This window comes from Rutilus rutilus (assembly GCF_951802725.1).
Source record: "Rutilus rutilus genome assembly, chromosome: 19".
NCBI classification, from domain to species: Eukaryota; Metazoa; Chordata; class Actinopteri; order Cypriniformes; family Leuciscidae; genus Rutilus; species Rutilus rutilus.
The window spans coordinates 57,310-80,091 of record NC_140232.1 but is presented as its reverse complement, the minus strand read 5'-3'; the positions used below and the strand labels follow the sequence as shown (position 1 = coordinate 80,091).

At 38.6% G+C, this 22,782-nt stretch overlaps 1 protein-coding gene across 1 annotated transcript in view; it reads right to left on the bottom strand.

The window, feature by feature from the left end:
- The window catches only part of LOC311278632 (uncharacterized protein), a 46,690-nt gene extending 24,556 nt beyond the window's left edge, over nucleotides 1–22,134 (bottom strand). The window contains exons 1-3 of the mRNA XM_084389611.1: nucleotides 21,905–22,134; nucleotides 14,283–14,374; nucleotides 10,660–10,868 (exon numbers count right to left, since the gene is read on the bottom strand). Coding sequence (XP_084245737.1) covers nucleotides 10,660–10,868; nucleotides 14,283–14,374; nucleotides 21,905–21,946 — 343 coding nt within the window. The 5' untranslated portion in view covers nucleotides 21,947–22,134. The remainder of the gene's footprint in view (nucleotides 1–10,659; nucleotides 10,869–14,282; nucleotides 14,375–21,904) is intronic.
- Nucleotides 22,135–22,782: the final 648 nt, after the last annotated feature.

Genomic DNA, 22,782 nt, shown 5'->3' with positions numbered 1-22,782 from the left:
ATAATAACTAATTGACGTTAATCGTATTACTAGTCTTCCCCGCTAGATGTCATCCTGTTAAAGCAGGGATCCTGTCATTCATTCAGTGCTGAACATGGCGGATGCAGGTGCGGCTTTCAGCTTGAAGGATATTTCAGACAGTTGAATGAACTGTTACGTCATTGTCCCGATCGGACCAGTTCTGCAAAGTCACGAAAGTTTATCATTTGCACACATTTTAAAGCCTTGCCAGTTTAACCATTAAAGTGCAAGAGAACTCGCACACGCTGTGTGAGAAATTTTGTGCGCACACACACCCGAAGGGCACACAGCTGCGCATGTCAGACAGCGCGTAAATTATAAAATGAATTCTCTTTCATGTCTCCTTGCACTTAAACAGACAAATTCACAAAAATGTATCTCAAAATCCCCACCTTTGTGAGTATCCAAGTAAACATAGTCTGTTATGGCTTAAGTAAACAGTAGAGAAAGAGCCCATGTTTCCTGCTGTTGTCTGTGATCTTAATGTTAATCTAACTACAAAAGACAAATAACTCACTCCCTACTCTTCACTGAATAACTTTTTTGTAACTGTCACAGTGTCTGGTTTGTGTATCCCTGGGTAACCACTAGAGGTCCTCTTTCCCCACGGTGTCATACACTCAGGAACTACATTTCCCATCATCCTTGTCTGTATTATCACTCATCATTGCACGCAGCTGTTCCCCCTCACCTTGTTAGTATCTGTGTATTTATACCCTGTCTGTTCAGTCATTGTAATGGAGTCCTTGTTGTATGTCACCCGGCACTTCTGAGTTCTGCTCCCGGTTGTTTTCGTGTTTGTTTCTTGTGTTGAACTGTTTTGTATGGATTATGACCTTTTGCCTGCCTGGATTAAGATTATGGATTACCCTTAAATAAACTGCTATTGGATCTTACCCGTTTGTGTGTGCATCCCGTGACAGTAACTTTAATAATGATTAACTTTTATTTAATTTCTACAGTGAAGATTATATGCAGTGTTATTTTACATTTGATTATTCAATTTCTATACCTGAGAACTAGACCTACCTGAAAAACCTTAAAAGCACTGATTATTTTATTTGTATCTTTGTTCCAATAGTATTTATTTGTTTGTGTTATTGCTTGTAGTTTAATTATTTGTTCTTCTTTTATTAATGACTGTTTACTTGTTTTTTTAATAATCTTTGAAATTTATGTTAGTAGTGTTAGCTGTGATATTGAAATTGGAATAGAGAATCGTTAAATTTCACTGGTATCTAAAATGTTTGGTGTCATAACCTTATTTATTACAATACAAGGATACATGGGTCAAAAACAACAAAAACAATAACTATTTTATTCATTTATTACTTTCTTTGTGGTGGGGCCAGTGAAAATGGAATCATTGAAATCAGTAATCGAATCGAAAATCGAGAATCGAATCGAATCACATCTGAATCGATACCCAGCCCTACAAATGACCATGGTATAGGAGGGATAATCCACACCTAGCTGCGCATTAAACTATTTGAATCGGTTCGTTCTTTGCCTTCACGTCGTGTATTAAATAAGGAATAATTGATGAAGGGCTGTTGAATTATTAGAAAATAATGCACACCTGAGGTGGTAATGCAGCCACAATGCGAACCTCAGGAACCTGTGTTGTTGAAGGATGGATGTGTGGAAGTACTCGTCTTTTAGATCTATCATGACAAACCAGTCCTCTGACTCGATTTGACTCATGATCAACGGGATTGTTAACGTCTTTACTCTGAATCTCCTCAGAGATCGATTCAAGGGCCGAAGATCTAGAATGGGACGCAACCCCCCTTCCTTATTAGAATAATGAAAGAGAATCCAGACTCCCTCTCATGAGGAGGAATGAGCTCTATGGCCCCCTTCGCCAAGAGGGACTGTGCTAGTGTTGTCAAAAGTACCGACTTCGGTACCAATTTTAAAAATGTGACGATACCAGCATTTCCCTCAAGCATTTTGAGCGCTGTTGAATGGATTCTTAAAAACCTCTGATTGGCCATTTTGTTCACACGCTCAACATATATGTCTGTGATTGGCTACAATGATCAACGTTTCAGAAACATTGTTAATAGATATCTTTGACACTCTTCACCGAGCGCTTACACAGATACACACGGGAGCATTTGAAAGCAGGCGTCTATCAGCAGATCCGTCTATCAGTGGATATATTGTAGCCAATCACAGACATATACGTTGAGCGTGTGAACACAATGGCCAATCAGACTGTCACATCAAATAAGCTTTTGTTTGCCAATTTCTGCTCATATGTTAAATATATAGTATGGGAGTTTTAAAAAAATAAATAAAGTATGTATATTGAATAATCATAAGATGTTATTATAGTGTTTGTTCCAATATTAAAACTAATGAATCCTTATCTTTGAAATACGTATGATATAATGTATACTTTTTACAAAGAAAGATTACACTTGAAATATTGTTACAATTGTAATTGTTGTTGTAATTGTAATCTTTTTAATAAAAATAAAAAAAGATTTTAATAAAATAGCAAGGTAAATCTAAACAAAACAAAATCTTAATAGGTCAATATAAGCCTTCTCATTAAATTATTTTATTGTGTTTTATTAGTGACAAATTTGAGGAGAGGGTATACATTCCAAAACTTTCTGAAAAAACTGTATGATAATTAACTGCACAATTACTAGAAATGTTTACCTTGGATATTATACAATTTGCAAGCATACAAAATTTGTGGAAAAAGACTATTTTTTTCAAGATGCTTCCAACTCTAACTTTGAACCAATTCGGTTAAATTTTGAACCTTTGAACCAATTCTGTAGAATATATATATATATAATTATATATATATATATATTAATATATTTTTTGTCCTCGCATTCTTTACTTGTGGACACACCTTACTGAAAAGCTCATTATGCAGGTCATTGTCTTCTCAGGTGTGAATCACAGCATTATTCATGATCACACCCCCACGCATATTGCCTTCAGGGCCGTTGCTAGTGGGGTGAAAGGTGGTGACAATTACAGGGGCCCCCATTGCCCAGGGGGCCCCACAAAATCCAGCAGTTATACTATATAGCCCCCTGTTGTATGAATAATTCTAATATTTATATTAGTTGTATGCCTGAGATTTAAATGAAAACCACAAAAACATGCAATTTGGTTAAATATTTCTTTTACCAAATATCTGCTTCTCTTACCTCCCTAAAAATGGTTTAGTCTGATCTAAAGTATTTATTAATTATTCAGTCAGTGACAAACATCAGATGGACCCAATACAATTGTAAGTCCCACCCCAGCTCGTGAACAGAACCAATCAGAGTTGAGGCGGCAGTGCCTGAAGTTAACGATGAACTTGGTGGAAGAGCAGGCGACTAACTGACTGACAAAATGTCGGGGAAAAGAAAACATAAATCAGGGAACTAGAAACGCCATGAAAAGAAGGAGAGGGAGGCCAGGAGAGTTGTTGTATCCCAGTCGATCAAGACGTTCTTAAAGACAGGTTGTATTGTTATTTCGCTGGGAATAAGAAAACTACCGTCTACTTTTTTAAAATTATTATTTAACAATTTCTTGCTTTTTGTTAGATTTTATTAGTTGTAATTTTGTATGTAAACATTTAACTTTTAAAATAAAGTTTTTACAACAACATCACCATCTTCTGTTATATGTGGGCCTCCATGCTCATCTATTTACAGTGTATGATATTGGTGGAGGGTGGGGGGGCCACATCAATATTTTTTCAGGGGGCCCCGAATCCTCTAGCTATGGCCCTGATTGCCTTTCCACACAAAACGTGTCTTACAAAGTTTAAATCAATGTATTGTTTTATGTGAATGATTAGGCACACATATTATGGTATTTCACTGTTTGTGCTAAATAGAGTGTAATTACACCTTTGCCATTAATATGGTTATAAGCAACTGAAAAAAGCACAAATGTCAGAGCATGTCTATAGAATATCTCAAGGACCCCAAAAACACCTTAGACCCCTGAGGGTTAATGACAGTGTATTTATTGAATAAAAAATAAATTCTCTTATTTATCAAAATAAACTGAAAATAGTACAAACTTTGCTTAAGTGATTGTTTTGAACAAGTATTAACTTAGACATAATTCAAAAAACATATTATTTTAGTTATAGTTTAGTATTTCTATCAATACTTTATGCCTTTTCCCCTGTGTGTGGGGTAAAGTCCCACTTTTATAAGATTTTTAAACATCCCCAAAAAATGGGGTCGTCTTATATTCAGGTTCTAAACTTTTACATAGCAACAATAGGGAGCGCCAAATACGCGTAAAACAGAGTGTGCTCCCCACGACTGATAAACGAAGCAGAGTCATCAAACAGCTCTCATTAAGCAGCCGGGAAATAGGGTGTCAGAGGGTAATGTTAGAAGATGGCGAGCCCTAAAAACTAACAGTCAAAGAAAAGCTTACCACGGTCCTAAAAGCAGCCGCTTCGAAGAAACTGACGGGCAAGTGTGTCAGTACGTAACTGAAAAAAGAAATGAGGGGCTGCCCATAACCAGAGCCGTCATCCAGCGGAAGACACTGGATATCGCCAAAGAGTTGAACTTACCCACCAGCGGGCAACTCAGTTCTTATTTCAGCTATGTACTGACACACTTGCCTGTCAATGTCCTCGAAGCATTACGCCACAAAATAAGTCTTGCCCAGCGCCTGCCCTCCGACTTCAGCGAGAGCGCTATGTGATCAGCCTAAGGAAAAAATATTCATATCCCCTGGATCAGACAGGTAATGCGGATCTAACACCTCTGTTTTTTGACAAGACAGCATCTGTCACTGTACATTAAAAAGGTGAGAAATCAGTCATTGTGAAATCTACTGGAAATGAGAACTACATGTTATTTTTATGGTATGCCATAACATTACTTGGTTATATTTTGTTATTTTAGTTTTTTTTACTATCCTATGAAGCTAAAAAAGTACATTTTTCCCACTTATTTCAATACAGAAAAATATTTTGTCAGCCACATATGAGCTATCATTTCTTTTTCAATCTATCTGAAATACAATTCAAACCATGTTTGTTTTACTTGAACTTTTGTGACTTTTTATCATTTAGGGTCATGAACATGCATGCAAAGTTTCAACAGTGTAGTGAAATGTGCATACAGAAATTGTATACAATCTTGCTGTTCATGGGTCAATTTGACCCATATAGACATCTATTCAAAAGCAACTGTACAGACCCATAATACAAAACACTTCTTTGTTGTATATCAGAGCTCTTCAACTCTAGTCCTGAAGTGCCAGCGTCTTGCTGAGTTTAACATCTTTTTATTTTCAAAGTTTGTGAAAATAAAAAGTTGTTTTACCTGTTAACTGTCTGTCCCACTTATTGAGTATACTTGAATTAGATTGCAATAAATCTTTAATATTTCAAAGCACCGACTTAAGTTTGGTATCTTTTTAAAGGGAACATTTCACAGATTATTGTATGTCAAAACAGTTGTAAAAGTAAAGTTTTAAAAAAGTTATAGAAGTTTAAGTTTATGAAAATGTATATTTTATATACAATATATATATTTTACAAAACATTGTTCAACTCTAAAACTTCAAGAAAATATTAGGTTGATATCTCAAAATTATTTTTGGGTTTTTTTTTTTGGGGGGGGGGGGGGGGGGGGGGGGGGGGGGGCGCAGTAATAAACTTTTCCACTAGATGACATCCAAACTCCACCGGTGACCATTGAGGACGCTTCGATTGCCAAGAATGGTTTGAGTGATCTGAACCATATATTTCCATACTATTCAAAATATTTATGAAGTAGACATTCTATTCAGAAGTAGTTTGGGCAGTAATGCTATTATTTGATTTGAATTCAATCTCTAAAACTCATATAAAAAACATGCAGAAAGAATTAGAGCGTGTGTTATAGTTTGGCAACACATCACAAATAAAAAATGTATTGCTATTCTTATATTGCGCTGTCATTTCTTTTGAAATGAAAAGTCTCCACATTTGAAAACTAGAGTCTGAAAGCTTTCAAATGCTATATACTTTGTCAAGATTACTTTAGGTTTAGACTAAGATATTTCGGTGTTTGGAGTTTGGAGCTCCGTCAACTTAATTCTTAATCCTCGATGTCTTCTGTATACAAATTTTAGAAACAAATATTTTTCCATTTTACAGTGGGTGAACATATCCCCGATAATATTCTATATCGAAAACAATCGGATTGCTTTGATATCGCTACTTATATCCAACTTTCTGAACATCCGCTACTAGCTTTAGCCTGCTATCATCACTAGTGGGGTTTCGCTCGTCTCGTTTACACTCTTTTCACTCAAGAAATTACTGTTTAACTGTTTAATTACATTAGAAACTGTTGCACCGATCAGATCAAAAAAGGTTAGAGAGAAAAGTACTGCACCATGGTCCAACAGTATTACTCCCGCTATCAAGAGAGAAACTCGTAATCTAGAGCGTAAATGGAAACAAACTCATTTAGAGGTCTAAAGACAGCACTTCCCGTTATAAAAAGGCTTTAAAAGCAGCCAGGGCCGAGCATATCCACCAACTAATAGAAAATAACCAAAACAATCCAAGATTTTTATTTAGTACAGTGGCGAGATTAACGAATAAACAGACATATCCTGAACAAATTATTCCATTACAGTGTAGTAGTAATGACTTTATGAATTTCTTCACTGAGAAAATTTAAAGCATTAGAAATACAATAATTGTAAAATACAATAATAATTGTAAAATACAATTGTCAGCCTGAATTATCGCCCCTCAAGAACAATTGCAGTGCTTTATAGGACAGGAAGAGCTAAATAAACGTATCATGGCATCTAAACCAACAACATGTTTATTAGATCCAATACCCACTAAATTACTGAAAGAGTGTTTACCTGTAGCAGAACAGCCTCTTCTCAATATTATAAACTCGTCTTTATCTCTAGGTTATGTTCCAAGATCGTTCAAGCTTGCAGTTATTAAACCTCTCATAAAGAAATCACAATCAGATCCAAATGAATTAGTTTTTTTTTCATAGTGTGAATTTTGGGGAATTGTGTTGAATCCAATTAGGGTCAGTTTGACCCGTACCATACAGGCTGTAACCAGAAATCGAATAGTGCACAAGGGTCACAAGTCAATTATAACATATTAATTTCCACAATTATTCAAACAGAGCATACATTAAGCCATATAAAGTGAACAAAGAACATTTACATCATCAAAGAACATTATCACTGACTTCAGTCTAACGCGAGTTTAAGCACTGTCAAAAATCACTGTAATCACTGAAGCTGTCTACACTGTGAAATGAATCTCTTACTTATACATCTGCACTTGTTTATGATGAGAGAATTTGTGAGAGTCAGCGAGCGCACGCATTGAACAAAACTCCAGCGTTTCAGCGATGACTAATCTGAACACCTCTGATTGGCCATTGCAATCATAAGCTCAACAGAATTGTTTTTGATTGGTTTATAATGTGAAATGCTGTAAAACGCGTACAAAGTATGATGCAACATGAGCAGATCTAAATCTAATGCTGCAATCGACACTTTTAATTTCATTGAATTTTTTTTTACTAGATTAAATTTTATTGTGCATGAATGAATGAGGCACTTATATAGCGCTTTCATATGTACTACTGTACACCCAAAGCGCTTTACAATCCAGTCAGGGAATCTCTCCTCAACCACCACCAGTGTGAGCATACACTTGGATGATGCAACGGCTAAAGGTGGACGCCAGCTATAGGTGGAGCCAGTGCGCTCACCACATACCAGCTATAGGTGGAGCCAGTGCGCTCACCACACACCAGCTAAAGGTGGAGCCAGTGCGCTCACCACACACCGGCTATAGGTGGAGCCAGTACGCTCACCACACACTGGCTATAGGTGGAGCCAGTGCGCTCACCACACACCAGCTAAAGGTGGACACCAGCTATAGGTGGAGCCAGTGCGCTCACCACACACTGGCTATAGGTGGAGCCAGTGCGCTCACCACACACCAGCTAAAGGTGGACACCAGCTATAGGTGGAGCCAGTGCGCTCACCACATACCAGCTATAGGTGGAGCCAGTGCGCTCACCACACACCAGCTAAAGGTGGAGCCAGTGTGCTCACCACACACCACCACACACCAGCTAAAGGTGGAGACAGTGCGCTCACCACACACCAGCTATAGGTGGAGCCAGTGCGCTCACCACACACCAGCACACACCAGCTACAGGTGGAGCCACTGCGCTCACCACACACCAGCTAAAGGTGGAGCCAGTGCGCTCACCACACACCAGCTATAGGTGGAGTCAGTGCGCTCACCACACACCAGCACACACCAGCTACAGGTGGAGCCACTGCGCTCACCACACACCAGCTAAAGGTGGAGCCAGTGCGCTCACCACACACCAGCTAAAGGTGGAGACAGTGCGCTCACCACACACCAGCTATAGGTGGAGCCAGTGCGCTCACCACACACCACCACACACCAGCTAAAGGTGGAGCCAGTGCGCTCACCACACACCAGCTATAGGTGGAGCCAGTGCGCTCACCACACACCACACTATAGGTGGAGCCAGTGCGCTCACCACACACCAGCTATAGATGGAGCCAGTGCGCTCACCACACACCAGCTAAAGGTGGAGCCAGTGCGCTCACCACACACCAGCTAAAGGTGGAGCCAGTGCGCTCACCACACACCGGCTATAGGTGGAGCCAGTGCGCTCACCACACACCAGCTATAGGTGGAGCCAGTGCGCTCACCACATACCAGCTATAGGTGGAGCCAGTGCGCTCACCACACACCAGCTAAAGGTGGAGCCAGTGCGCTCACCACACACCAGCTAAAGGTGGAGCCAGTGCGCTCACCACACACCGGCTATAGGTGGAGCCAGTGCGCTCACCACATACCAGCTATAGGTGGAGCCAGTGCGCTCACCACACACCAGCTAAAGGTGGAGCCAGTGCGCTCACCACACACCAGCACACACCAGCTACAGGTGGAGCCACTGCGCTCACCACACACCAGCTAAAGGTGGAGCCAGTGCGCTCACCACACACCAGCTAAAGGTGGAGACAGTGCGCTCACCACACACCAGCTATAGGTGGAGCCAGTGCGCTCACCACACACCAGCACACACCAGCTACAGGTGGAGCCACTGCGCTCACCACACACCAGCTAAAGGTGGAGCCAGTGCGCTCACCACACACCAGCTATAGGTGGAGCCAGTGCGCTCACCACACACCAGCACACACCAGCTACAGGTGGAGCCACTGCGCTCACCACACACCAGCTAAAGGTGGAGCCAGTGCGCTCACCACACACCAGCTAAAGGTGGAGACAGTGCGCTCACCACACACCAGCTATAGGTGGAGCCAGTGCGCTCACCACACACCAGCTAAAGGTGGAGCCAGTGCGCTCACCACACACCAGCTATAGGGGAGCCAGTGCGCTCACCACACACCAGCTATAGGTGGAGCCAGTGCGCTCATCACACACCAGCTAAAGGTGGAGCCAGTGCGCTCACCACACACCAGCTAAAGGTGGAGCCAGTGCGCTCACCACACACCGGCTAAAGGTGGAGCCAGTGCGCTCACCACACACCGGCTATAGGTGGAGCCAGTGCGCTCACCACACACCAGCTATAGATGGAGCCAGTGCGCTCACCACACACCAGCTATAGGTGGAGCCAGTGCGCTCACCACACACCACACTATAGGTGGAGCCAGTGCGCTCACCACACACCAGCTATAGGTGGAGCCAGTGCGCTCACCACACACCAGCTAAAGGTGGAGCCAGTGCGCTCACCACACACCAGCTAAAGGTGGAGCCAGTGCGCTCACCACACACCGGCTATAGGTGGAGCCAGTGCGCTCACCACACACCAGCTATAGGTGGAGCCAGTGCGCTCACCACATACCAGCTATAGGTGGAGCCAGTGCGCTCACCACACACCAGCTAAAGGTGGAGCCAGTGCGCTCACCACACACCAGCACACTAGGTAGAGAGGAGAGAGAGTGATAGAGCCAATTCAATGGATGGGGATTATTAGGAGGCCATGACTGGCAAGGGCCATTGGATGGAATTTAGCCAGGACACCGGGGTTACACCCCTACTCTTTACGAGAAGTGCTATGACCACAGAGAGTCAGGACCTCGGTTTAACGTCTCATCCAAAGGACGGTGCTCTTTGACAGTATAGTGTCGCCGTCACTTTACCGGGGCGTTAGGAGGACCCACACAGACCACAGGGTGAGCGCCCCCTACTGGCCTCACTAACACCTCTTCCAGCAGCAACCTAGTTTTCTTAGGAGTCTCCCATCCAGGAACTGACCAGGCTCAACCCTGCTGAGCTTCAGTGGGCAACCAGTCTTGGGCTACAGGGTGATGTGGCTGCTGGAATAATTGTGCATAGGCACTTTTGCCCCCGTTGTTTCACACAAGTCCCCGTTGATTTCCGACTCGTGGCCCAGCCTTACACACACTCCTCCTATGATTTACTTGTAATTAGAGGCTAGAACTTTGAGAAATTCTGTAAAGCTACAATGAGGAGAATGCAGAAGGCTATATCACTACCTCTTAGTTTTAAGACGAATCCAAGGACATTTATGCACTGTATATAAAAATCAGTTGAACCAAAATTTGCAACAAACAGATACACACAATGCAGCTAACCTGTGGTGCCAGGTTTGATGTGTTGTCTGAGTGCTGTGAAGGAACTCTTGTCCAGGCCTTTATTGAACCGCTTTCTGGAAGGAGAAGAGGCCCTGGACCGACGGCTTAGCTGTAGGCTGGTCCACTGACCTCTATGATGCCTCTGGTACCTCATTGCAAAATTTGGACGTTGTAAAATACGCTCCTCCATAGTCCTGAAAAACCTGAAGCTAAGAAAAGGAGAAATTATCATAAGATTATTATATAAACAGATTTTTGCCTAGATTCAAATTCAGGTTGCTAACAGTTATTGATTAATAGCTATTTATTACCCTGTATAAGCACTCTACACTGGTTTTCTATGGTAACTTTTACCAACAAGTATATCAAATAACCAAAGCAGTGTTCTCTGACTTGTTATAAAAAAAAACAAAGGGTGTAATTTTGATACCTATCCAGTGTCTACCCAGTTAGAGATCAAACTTGATTTCCACACTGCTTCATTTTAATGTTGTTGCCATGAAGTAGAGTACTAGAGCTTCTTCTACAGGGAAGTTTTTTACACCAAAGTGGTATGCAAAAAAGCTTGGCATCTACCAGCCGTGTCCGTGATAACAGTGTAGTTTAGGGATGTGCAGCAGAGCCAATATTTGTATCTGTAACAATCTCAAAATGATTCATATCTGTATTCGTATTAAACCTGAAGTGGGCGGGGCTTTACCAGGAAGTTCGTACAATTACTTAAGAAGACCATTATGTCTATGGTTTTAGATGTTTCCTTTGTAGCAATTATTAAACTAATTTGACTTGTATAATTAATAAAATAACTGATTATTATTATTATAACATTTATTTAAATATCTTCTAACTGTCAGAGCTGATAGCCTTGTAAATATGCAGTGCTAAATATGTCTGACTTCGCCAGTCATAGATCACTAAAATTAATATTAAAGTGGTGTCTGAACTCGCAAGTACGATGTCAGGCACTGTGTTTGCTCTGGCCCCCTTTCTGTTCGCAGGAGTGATGAGATACTTAGATTGTCCTCACTCAATGGCTAGCTGTCTAAGTGGTGTCCGCAAAATAATATAGAATTCATAGACAATTGGAAAAGTTTTTGGGGCAGACCTGACCTGTTGAAAAGAGATGGTATTCATCCCTCCTGGGATGGTTCTGCTCTTCTCTCTAGTAATATGGCACATAGCTTTAGAGCTCAAGCATGACAATCTGGGGCTCAGGTCAGGAAGCAGACAGACTGGCTAAACCGACCGTCTGCTAGCGGCCTCGCGTCACCAAGGTCAAATAAATCCCATCACATAGAGCCTCTTTCACCTAGATATCATTATATAGAACCTCTTTCACCCAGATATCATTATAAAGAGACTGTCTGTCCTAACCAAATTAGTAAATGCAAAAAACTCTCAAAGCCATTTAAGGGTAAAAATTGTATTGATGTTCAACAAATAAAAAAAAACTGATATAATACAGATGAACAAATGATAAATTTCAGGTTGCTGAATATACAGTCCCTTTATTCAAAAGCACTTATTGTAAATGATATGACTACAGATCATAATCTATATGTGCTGTGTTTGACAGAAACCTGACTAAAAACAGATATTTGTTTGAAGCAGCGGCTAACGATATTAACGAGAAATAAAGCTTCGACCCCAGATGTTTCCAAGCAGCACAGCAGTAATGACTTTATGAACTTCTTGACTTGCAAGATTGATAATATCAGGGAGAAAATTATAATTATGCAACCGTCTACTACAGTATCGCATCAGGGAGAGCATTGTAGTCTCCCTGAGGAAAAATTCCATTCATTCATTGTTATAGAAGAGGAAGAATTTTCTAAACTCGTTAAATCATCTAAATTGACAACATGTATGTTAGACCCTATACCGACTAAGCTACTGAAAGAGATGCTCCTAGAGGTCATAGATCCTCTTCTTAATAACTTTCTTTTTTTTTTTCTTTTTTTTTTGGCAACTTGATCGTACAGAATTAGTCAATTACAGGCCAATCTCGAATCTACCTTTTCTGTCAAAGATACTAGAAAAGGCAGTATCTTCACAACTATGTTCCTTTTTAGAAAGAAATTATATCTGTGAGGATTTTCAGTCAGGATTTAGACCATACCATAGTACTGAGACTGCTCTCATTAGAGTCACAAATGATTTGCTCTTATCATCTGATCGTGGTTGTGTCTCTCTATTAGTGTTACTCGATCTTAGTGCTGCGTTTGACACCATTGACCACAACATTCTTTTAAATAGACTCGAAAATTATGTTGGCATTAGTGGAATTGCATTGGCATGATTTAAATCATACTTATCTGACCGTTTGTTGCAGTAAATGAAGAGATGTCTTATCGATCATAAGTTCAGTATGGAGTACCACAAGATTATCAGAATGCATAGCTGATATAAAAAAATGGATGACTAGTAATTTTGTACTACTTAATTCTGGAAAAAAAAACAGAGATTCTAATTATTGGACCAAACCGTCGGTTAGGAACCTGGGTGTGCTCTTTGATACCAATCTTTCATTTAAAGCCATGTTTCTAGCATATGTAAAACAACATTCTTCCATCTTAAAGTGGAAGGAGCTTTCCTGTAGCTCAAACAGTAGAGCGTTGGCAACGCCAGGGTCATGGGTTTGATTCCCAGGGAAAGCAAGAACTGATAAGAATGTAAATGTGTACCTTGAAATGCAATGTAAGTCACTTTGGATAAAACCGTCTGCCAAATGCATAAATGTAAAGGCAATTCAGAGATTTGTTTCTAAACACATTGTATATGTTTGAAATGTATTGCTGAAAACACGTTACAAAGACTGTGAACTATGTAGTACTGAATTGAGTTACCGTTAAACAGTTTTTGTTTAGTTTTTTCCAGTTTTTAAGGATTTTTTGGGCGGGCCTGGAATCTTGACTCGATGACACACTGAAGCCAAACGTGACTTACTGTCATTAGTGTTAGTTACTACAGCCTACAGTTTGCTAGCTAGCTATGCCTTCGTCATGTAAATGCATATTACCTGGTTGCGATAATTTACAAAACAGCTCAATCTCCTTATTTAAATTTCCTAAAAATTCATGAAAGGCGGATTCATTTTGTAAAAGAGTGACCTTGATGGAGAGCTGAGGATCACCACCAACACCTGCATCTGCAGTGAACATGTGGTGCTATCGTCGGCAGTACGTGCCCACCAATGAGTGTAAGTTGCCTTGTGTGCTTATGTTATAATTATTGTAGGTAGTCTAAAGTAACTCTACTACTACTGATTTTTTTGTTTATATGCATCAGTATGTTAAAATATTATTTGTACTTTCCGTCACTTCAGAGTTCCTACTGGCGGTGCGAATGCAACCAGGACAATTTTCCTACGGGAACCATTAGTTCTCTGGGAGCCACCCTGGTGCATAGTTCCTAGAACTGAGTTCCTAGAACTACCTGGTGCGAAAGCCCCTTTTGTTTGTCACTTACCCTTCCAGGACCTTTCACTCACACTTGATTATAACACAGTGGACCAACGATGACAGGTCCACTAAAATGACTCAACTAAGAGAGTAGTCAACATTTTATTTCAAGAGGTTTCAGATTGCATTCAGCCTTAACCTTGATTTTTGACATATTCTTACCGAGAATGAAAATATTTCCCCTCAAACCTTGGCCGATAGAGATGGGTGTACCGTGAGGGACTCCTTATTCTGTGGATATGTCTTTTCTTGTTCTGAAAAATATAAAAATACTGTTTTAAATGACATTCAGAAATGCAACTGATAATCATCAATTGAAGAATGCTAGTTTAAAAAATGTAGCCTTAGTTAATAACTTGACAGTTCAATACTCCAGACAAGATTTCCAATATCATCGTATGTTTGTAATAGCTGCTGGAAAAACAAATAAGCATGTTAAAAACACATTAGGGTTATGCAATAATATTTTAATCTTATCTTTTATTTTTAATCTTTAATCAGTATTTTTCTACTGTGAAAAAATATTTATATTCTTTGTTTAATGCTAATAATAAATTGAAAAATAAAAACTGTCTGTCCTTGCAAAGATAATATGGCTGTATAAGTGTATTTTTTTATGTTTAGCTATTTTCCTTCCACATTTCTTGTAAGGTGAGATGTATCACACATGAATACATTATATAGAAAATGTCATGTTGCAAAAACAAAACAAAAAAAAAAAACATTTTGAATGAAGATCCACAATGTATGAGAGGAGAATAAAATAAATAAATTAGAGAAAAATAACCATTGCATATAATAGTTCTTTATGAACAAAAACAACAAGAACATATATATATATATATATATAGTGCACAATCTGCAGGCCCACTGGAGCCTCATCGATAGGGCAAGCTTGCACTGAATACCTCTGAGGTAAACTAACCCTGGAACACGAGCTGGGACAGGTTATGTTCAGAGAGTAAGTTGCTATGGCTACTCACATACCCTGAAACTTTCCTCAGATTTTTGGAACCGAAAGTTGAGGTTCATACGGTTCACTCACTTCTCAGAATCCTGAAGCCAGATTGGTTCACGTCTGTGCTTTTCACAGACAAATGGCATTTCAGCTCGCTGCAAGCGTTGGCTGCCTATAAGGCCATACAGAAATGCCCAGTCATCAGAATCTTTCTTCTTCAGCGCGAAGATCATCTCGCTGCTCCAAAGAAGACTGAAGCCTCTCTCTTGCTGACGATTCAAGTCATCAGTTTGATTCAAGCTGATTTAGCGTCTCCCCTGTGCTCCCCATTGTTCCAAATGTCATGTCATGAATTTGGCTCGTGCAGGGTTCACTGCCCCCTCTAGATGAGAATACTCAGTGTGGTGTACCGACGCCAGCTTGCATCCGCCTGGAGGCTCCACTTCTTCCGTCGCCTTGTGACTCTTCAGTGAACCGGCCATTCCCTCATCTCACAACCCTCTCACAACCCTCTCCATCTCACAACACTCTCACAACTCTCTCCATCTCACAACCCTCTCCATCACACAACCTTCTCCATCTCACAACCCCCTCCATCTCACAACCCTCTCTCCATCTCACAACCCTCTCCATCACACAACCCTCTCCATCACACAACCTTCTCCATCTCACAACCCTCTCCATCTCACAACCCTCTCCATCTCACAACCCTCTCCATCTCACAACCCTCTCCATCACACAACACTCTCACAACTCTCTCCATCTCACAACCCTCTCCATCACACAACCTTCTCCATCTCACAACCCCCTCCATCTGATTATTAGATAGTGTTTAATAGAAGTTTGAGACTTAGTTTAGTTTATGTTTTCACAAAATACCCAAAGCACAATAATGCAGTCATTGGAACAAGATCACAACCCTCTCCATCTCACAACACTCTCACAATTCTCTCCATCTTACAACCCTCTCCATCACACAACCTTCTCCATCTCACAACCCCCTCCATCTCACAACCCTCTCCATCTCACAACCCCCTCCATCTCACAACCCTCTTCATCTCACAACCCTCTCCATCTCACAACATGAAGTTTTATGTAACAAAGTTCGGGAGGAGCGTGTTCAGGTAATCATCCAATCAGCGCAAGAAATAGCCAGTATAAATCATAGATATAAACACTAGATGTCGCCTTGGGGTTCTAAACATGCGTCAAAACCGCCGCCATCTTTGAACAGGGGTCTTGCCATAGGAAGTAACTAGGTAACGCTGCTATCTCCGCCTATACTTCAATTTTATGGATGATACCGGACTTTTGTGCTGCGTATGGATGTTCACACGAACGAAATGAAAACCAGACAGCATGGGATTAGATTTACTCTGTGGATGGTAGTAGTCAAGTTGTTTTTTAAAAAGTTCAGTGTACATTTCTCTGCTTGGAGGAAGAAAATGAACTGTGATTCTCGCACAGCTAATGAACTGTGAATATTCTTTAGATATTATTTGAAATAACTCTTGTGTTTAAAATGTACAATATGCAGGAGTTGATCCTCAATACCCACTTTTGGCTGTGATGTGCTGTGTTGTTCCTAACTTTTGATTTTTTACCAATTGTACTCAAACCTTTTAATGAAAAAAAAAAAAAAAAAACCTGTAAGTACAGTCCTAATAGTATGCTGGTCCTCTCCCTGTCAATCTTCAAACAGTACATCCATGATTATTATACATAGAATTCCGCAAATCTTATGTATGTGTGCGTTTTGCACAAGGACAGTGGGCTCAAGGGCTTGTTTCTTTTCCTTGCAAACTGGGGATGGAGGTGTGGAAGGACACTGAAATTTGTGAAAATGTCAACTGTTTAAATCCTTTCTTTAAAGTGAATTTCGTTTTGTATAAATTGTATCTTAATTTTAATAAATTTTATTCATCAACAAATTGCTTGTTGATATAATCATGGAGGCGTCCGCGCGGTCACTTACTTATTGCACGTTAACTGGAGCGCATCTCATCCTAACTTAACGAAACTCAGCCTATGCCTCACACAGACAAGAGAAATACATCAAATACACAAAGCTTAAATAGTCTTTAAACGAAATAATTTAAAACGAAAGAAAAAAGCTAGGCTACTCTCTGATTATGTAATCCATTATGTGCATTTCTCTCTCTAGGCGCGTCATCTCTGCAGCCGAGTCGACACTGTCAGAAGTTTATTAATAAAAATCAATGCACGCGTCACCGGATTTACAAATGCACTTCTTGCTTGTTGCACGCACACATATTATGTCGAAATAACGAGATATTATGTTGAAATAACATTATTCTTAATAAAACATCTTTTAGAATATTTGCTTGAATGCTGAATGTTGCGCTTGTTCAATTTAATAAAATTAAAAATTTAATTGTGATCATTAAAATAATTGAATATTAAATATTTAGTGGCCAAGTTTTGCTCATTTATATATGTATTATATAGCAATAGTTTATTCTAAGTTTACTCAAGTGGAAGAATGTGACTAATAAACGTAGGCCTACTAGCACTATGCATTATATTTTGAAAAAGAAGTAATTATCTTAATATCAAAACCTTAAATTTCCTCTGGACTCAATGATAAATACATGACTGACCGTTGGAACGAACCATAAAAACTAGAAAATCGCATTCATGACGATTTATGGTGATTTTATTTCCGTTAGACCTTTGCCTACATTGACGCTGATGCATTAAAGAGGAGGGGCTCCCCTGTTCCAAGATGGCGGCTCTATTGACGCATTCGTTCCAATGAACTGCCGTATACAAGGCGACATCTAGTGTTTATATCTATGAGTATAAATAAAGCCTTCCCTTACCTCCTGTCTCATGACTAATTTCTCAGCATCCCGCCACCACCCCATCACCTCACATTCAGATGGGTCTGCTCATAGATACCTATGATCTATACATTTATAGGGGGGAGTACTCTGGGGTCGGGCTGAATTCCGAGCTCGGAGCCCTCCCCCCGGACAGCAAGCCAAATACGCATTTTAATATTACATCAGATTTCATTAACATGTGAACTCGTGAACCTCTCCATCTCACAACCCTCTCTATCTCACAACCTTCTCCATCTCATAACTTTACTTGAATGTGTTACAATAGAAGTATGTAGAGAAAAACATACTTGTCATTATAAGTTGCATCTATAGATCGCCAGGTTCTAATATTGATTTATTTAAGGATTGGATAGAGGAAAAATTTACAAAAACAAATCAGAAAGTCATGTTTATCTGTGGTGACTTCAACATTGATTTGCTACATCCAAATAAGCACAATATGACGGAGGATTTTATTAATACAGTGTATAGTCTGGGCTTTTTCCCCCAAATTACCAGACCCAGTAGGATTACTTCACACTGTGCAACACTAATTGATAATATTTGTACAAATGATATAGATAACAATACAGTGAGTGGACTATTAATAAATTATATTAGTGACCACCTACCAGTTTTTACAGTTTACAACAGCAATTACACATCTCTAAACCTCTATTCAGACGGGTCAGAATAGTCTATGGTTGTATTTAAAGATGATTGGCTTTCACAAGACTGGAAAATAATATATAAGGAAAAAGATATTGACAAAGTATCTGGTGAATTCCTAGGAATATTTAAATTATTATATGATAAGAATTGTCTGATAATAAAATATTGCAGAAAACAAAAATCTAGTAATAGACCATGGATTTCAAAAGGGTTATAAAATGCCTGTAAAAAGAAAAATACACTTTATAGAGAATTTATTAAACACAGAACTATAGAAGCAGATAATAAATATAATAAATATAAAAATATGTTAATTAAGATTATGAGAACTTATAAGAGAGAATAATATAGTAATCTATTAGATAATAGTAAAACTAATATGAAGGGTATATGGAATATACTAAACAGCATTATGAGAAGGGGCACGAGACAGCCTAATTATCCCCAGTATTTCATTGACAATGAAAAGAACATTAATAATTTGGAGGATGTGGTCAATAACTTTAGTAAATATTTTGTAAATGTCGGACCAGATTTAGCTGAAAAAATTCCTATTCCACAGATAATCGATAACAGATACAATGATCTTATTGAAAGAAATCAATGTTCAATGTTTCTTAAAGCAGTAGAAGAAAAATAAATAATAGATATTGTTAAAAAATGCAAAACTAAAGCATCCACTGATTGCAGTGAAATAGATATGAAGATAGTAAAACATTTAATTGAGGGGATCTCAAAACCATTAACTTAAATTTTTAATTTGTCATTTCAAACTGGTCAATTTCCAACAAAAATGAAAACAGCAAAAGTCATACCTCTGTACAAAACTGGAGACAAACACCACTTCACAAATTACAGGCCTGTCTCTCTACTGCCACAATTTTCTAAAATTCTAGAAAAAAACTTCAATGGCAGATTGGACAAATTCATTGATAAATACAAATTACTCATTGACAGTCAATATGGATTCAGAAAAAAATAGGTCAACATCACTAGCTTTAACTGAACTCATTGAAGAAATTACAAATTCCACAGACAAAAAGAAATATGGAGTTGGGGTATTCATTGATTTGAAAAAAAGCATTTGATACAATTAATCATGAAATATTAATCAATAAACTGGAAAGGCTCGGGATCAGGGGGATAGTGCTGAATTGGTTAAGCAGTTATTTAAAAGACAGGAAACAATTTGTTAAATTGGGAGATTATACATCTGAATGTTTGGATCTTGCGTGTGGTGTCCCCCAGGGGTCAGTATTGGGACCAAAATGATTTATTCTCTACATAAATTTACTGAATTTTGTGTTATTTGCTGACAACATAAATATCTGTTTCTGGTCAGAATTTACAGCAACTCCTGGACTTAATAATAAAATAATAAAACAGTGGTTTGACATAAACAAGTTATCATTAAATTTGAGCAAAACTAAATTCATGATTTTTGTCATTTGTAATTGAATCAAGCAATTTCAGTTACAGATCGAAAGTGTTAACATAGAAAGAGTATATGAAATGAAATTCCTTGGAGTGATTATAGATGCCAGGATTTGCTGGAAATCTCACATAAAATATATTCAAACAAAACTGTCTAGAAGTATTTCAGTCCTGGCTAAAGCTAAGCACATTCTGGATTACAGATCACTCTACATTTTGTATTGTTCACTGGTGTTACCGTATTTCAGTTATTGGTTTGGGGAAACGCACAACAAAATTCATTGCAATCAGTATTTATACTTCACAAAAGAGCAATAATAATAATTTATAACACTGGATATTTGGAACATACCAACTCATTACCGATTTAAGGGGAATGTCAAATTTTAAGACTCCCAGTTTTCGAACTACTAGGAAAAGTTTGTCAGTGGCGTTAAATTGTGGAATAAACTAAATAATGAGTTAAAGCAATGTCCAAACATATTACATTTTAAAAAGATGTGCAAAGAAATTATATTCCAGAGGTACAAAGAAGTACAGTGCTAACAATAACCTGAGCTTATATTGAATAATTTATAGTATGTGTGTAAATATTGCTGTGTTGAATATATATTTTCATTGATTATAGATTTAGTATCTCTGTAGATGTATTATTTTGTAGCCATTGCCTTAAATATAGTAGTAGGGGTATAAAGGGGTAGGAGCACATAAGTTTTACTTCTTCCTACTCCTTTTTGTACTTGTAAATAGAGGTTTCTTTTTAAGTACTGGAAAGTATGGAGTTTTATTTTGTTGTTTATATGTTTTTTTCCTCTGATTTTTATTTATTTTTTTAATTGTATTTACACGTTCAAATAAAAGATATGAAAAAATAAAAAATAACCCTCACCAACAGAGGCGGAAGAAGGAGAGCCCTTTTCTACAAATATTTGTGTACTGCACGTACAATAATGGAAGTATTGGCAAAATTTCACTTTAAGTAAGTCATTTTGGTCACTAGAAAGGTACTACAACCTTTGGAATATAAAAATAAAACTTTTGATGGATTACAGTAATTATTTTCTAAATATATTAATGTACTGTACATACAGTAAGGGAGGTATTGGCAAAATTTCACCTGTAGTAACTTACTAATCGGAACCTACTACAAGCTTTGACATATGAACATGTCTGTTTTAAGTTTTAAAGTTTAATTTAAATTAATACAAATATTACGTTTTACCGCAGTTGGTTGAATTTGTAGACGTTCCCTTAGGCAGAGTATGTTCCCTGTCAAAGTATTCTCAGGTTTAAATATGCAGCTGTAATGCACGTAAGGATATTTTTGAATGAATATTTTTTGTCGATATACACTGGTTGCAATCGTTGTATTGATTTGTATTCTTTGTAAAACTGTCGACTTTATAGAACAGTGGCAAGGGAACACGAATGTCTGGCGAATATCGAACCAAACTTAAACTAACATAACCGCGCTCCTAAAGCGAAATATGTATTACTCTTTGTCATCCTAACAACAAACTGTGTGTAGTAATGGAGTGCAACAGAGCAGCATCGAGAATATCAATATCAATGGTTCCGGCCCTGCTCATATTTGTTGTGCATAGGAAGATGAACTAAACAGGAAGGGTTATGAAGTGACTGATGCTGTCCTCGCGCAGCGCTCAAAAATATCAAACAAAACGCGCTCGCAGTTGAAGTAACCCAACTTCTAAAACATTACCTAACGTTCTGTTTCTGTTAGGCGTCGTTTCTGGGATTCTATATTTAAAATTGAATATGGAGTTACATTCTGAACCCTAGAACAGATAACTACAACAGAGCTTGTAATGATGGTGTTGTTGCAGATGTTCAGGTGCGAAATGAATCATTCATACCGTTTTACTGCAATGAACGGGATCTTCTGTACGCCTGTCCATCCTGTCCGACGTTTTCCCGTTTAATTGATCGATTATTGTGTTTTCTTAACATGAACACGAGCTCCGCCAAAATATTTTCTAACTGGACTTTCACTTTCACTTTCTATTTGTGTTGTCGCTGCTGTCATAAGTCAGTTGCAGTGTGTTGAAGTCTGACATGCTCTTCATTTCTCTTCCAGTGCGAACACGTCTGCTTTCAGCTTTACTTGCATAATATAAGGTCGGGGCCAAATCTTCTGTGGCATTAGTTTGTGCTTTAAAATAAAGTTTTTTTATTTTATTTTAAAAAGGTAAAAAAAGAAGTTTTCACCACGGACAGGGTTCTTTAAAAAAAGGGGGGGGGGGGGGGGGTATTTATTTAATCGTATTTATGAATACGAAAAAATGGTTCATTCCTTTGTTCCGTTGACATTAATACAAAATGTATTATTAAGCTCTATTTTTATTTTATTTGACTAATTTGACTAATTCTAAATTCATGTTATGAATGAGTAAGGATTATTCAGTTAAATTTGATGGAATTTTAGTGTGTGTGCACATGAAGGGTGGTGTGTGGACTGGAGGAGAGATAAGCATGAATTCTTAAATCAAGATGTAAAAAGGCATAAGATATTATGTCTTGTTTTTTCTGGGGGAAATCAAAATGCTTAAAACAAGCAAAATTATCTGCCACTTGGGTAAGAAAACTAATCTTAATTAGTTAAGATTAACTTCCTAACACCATTCTTGTCCACGCTCAGATTTGCCCTGACCCTGGAGGACGTCTTGGGCAGAATTAGTGAATGAATGGGAATTTGGTTTTCCGCTTATATCTCGAGAACGCCCCAGCGAAATTA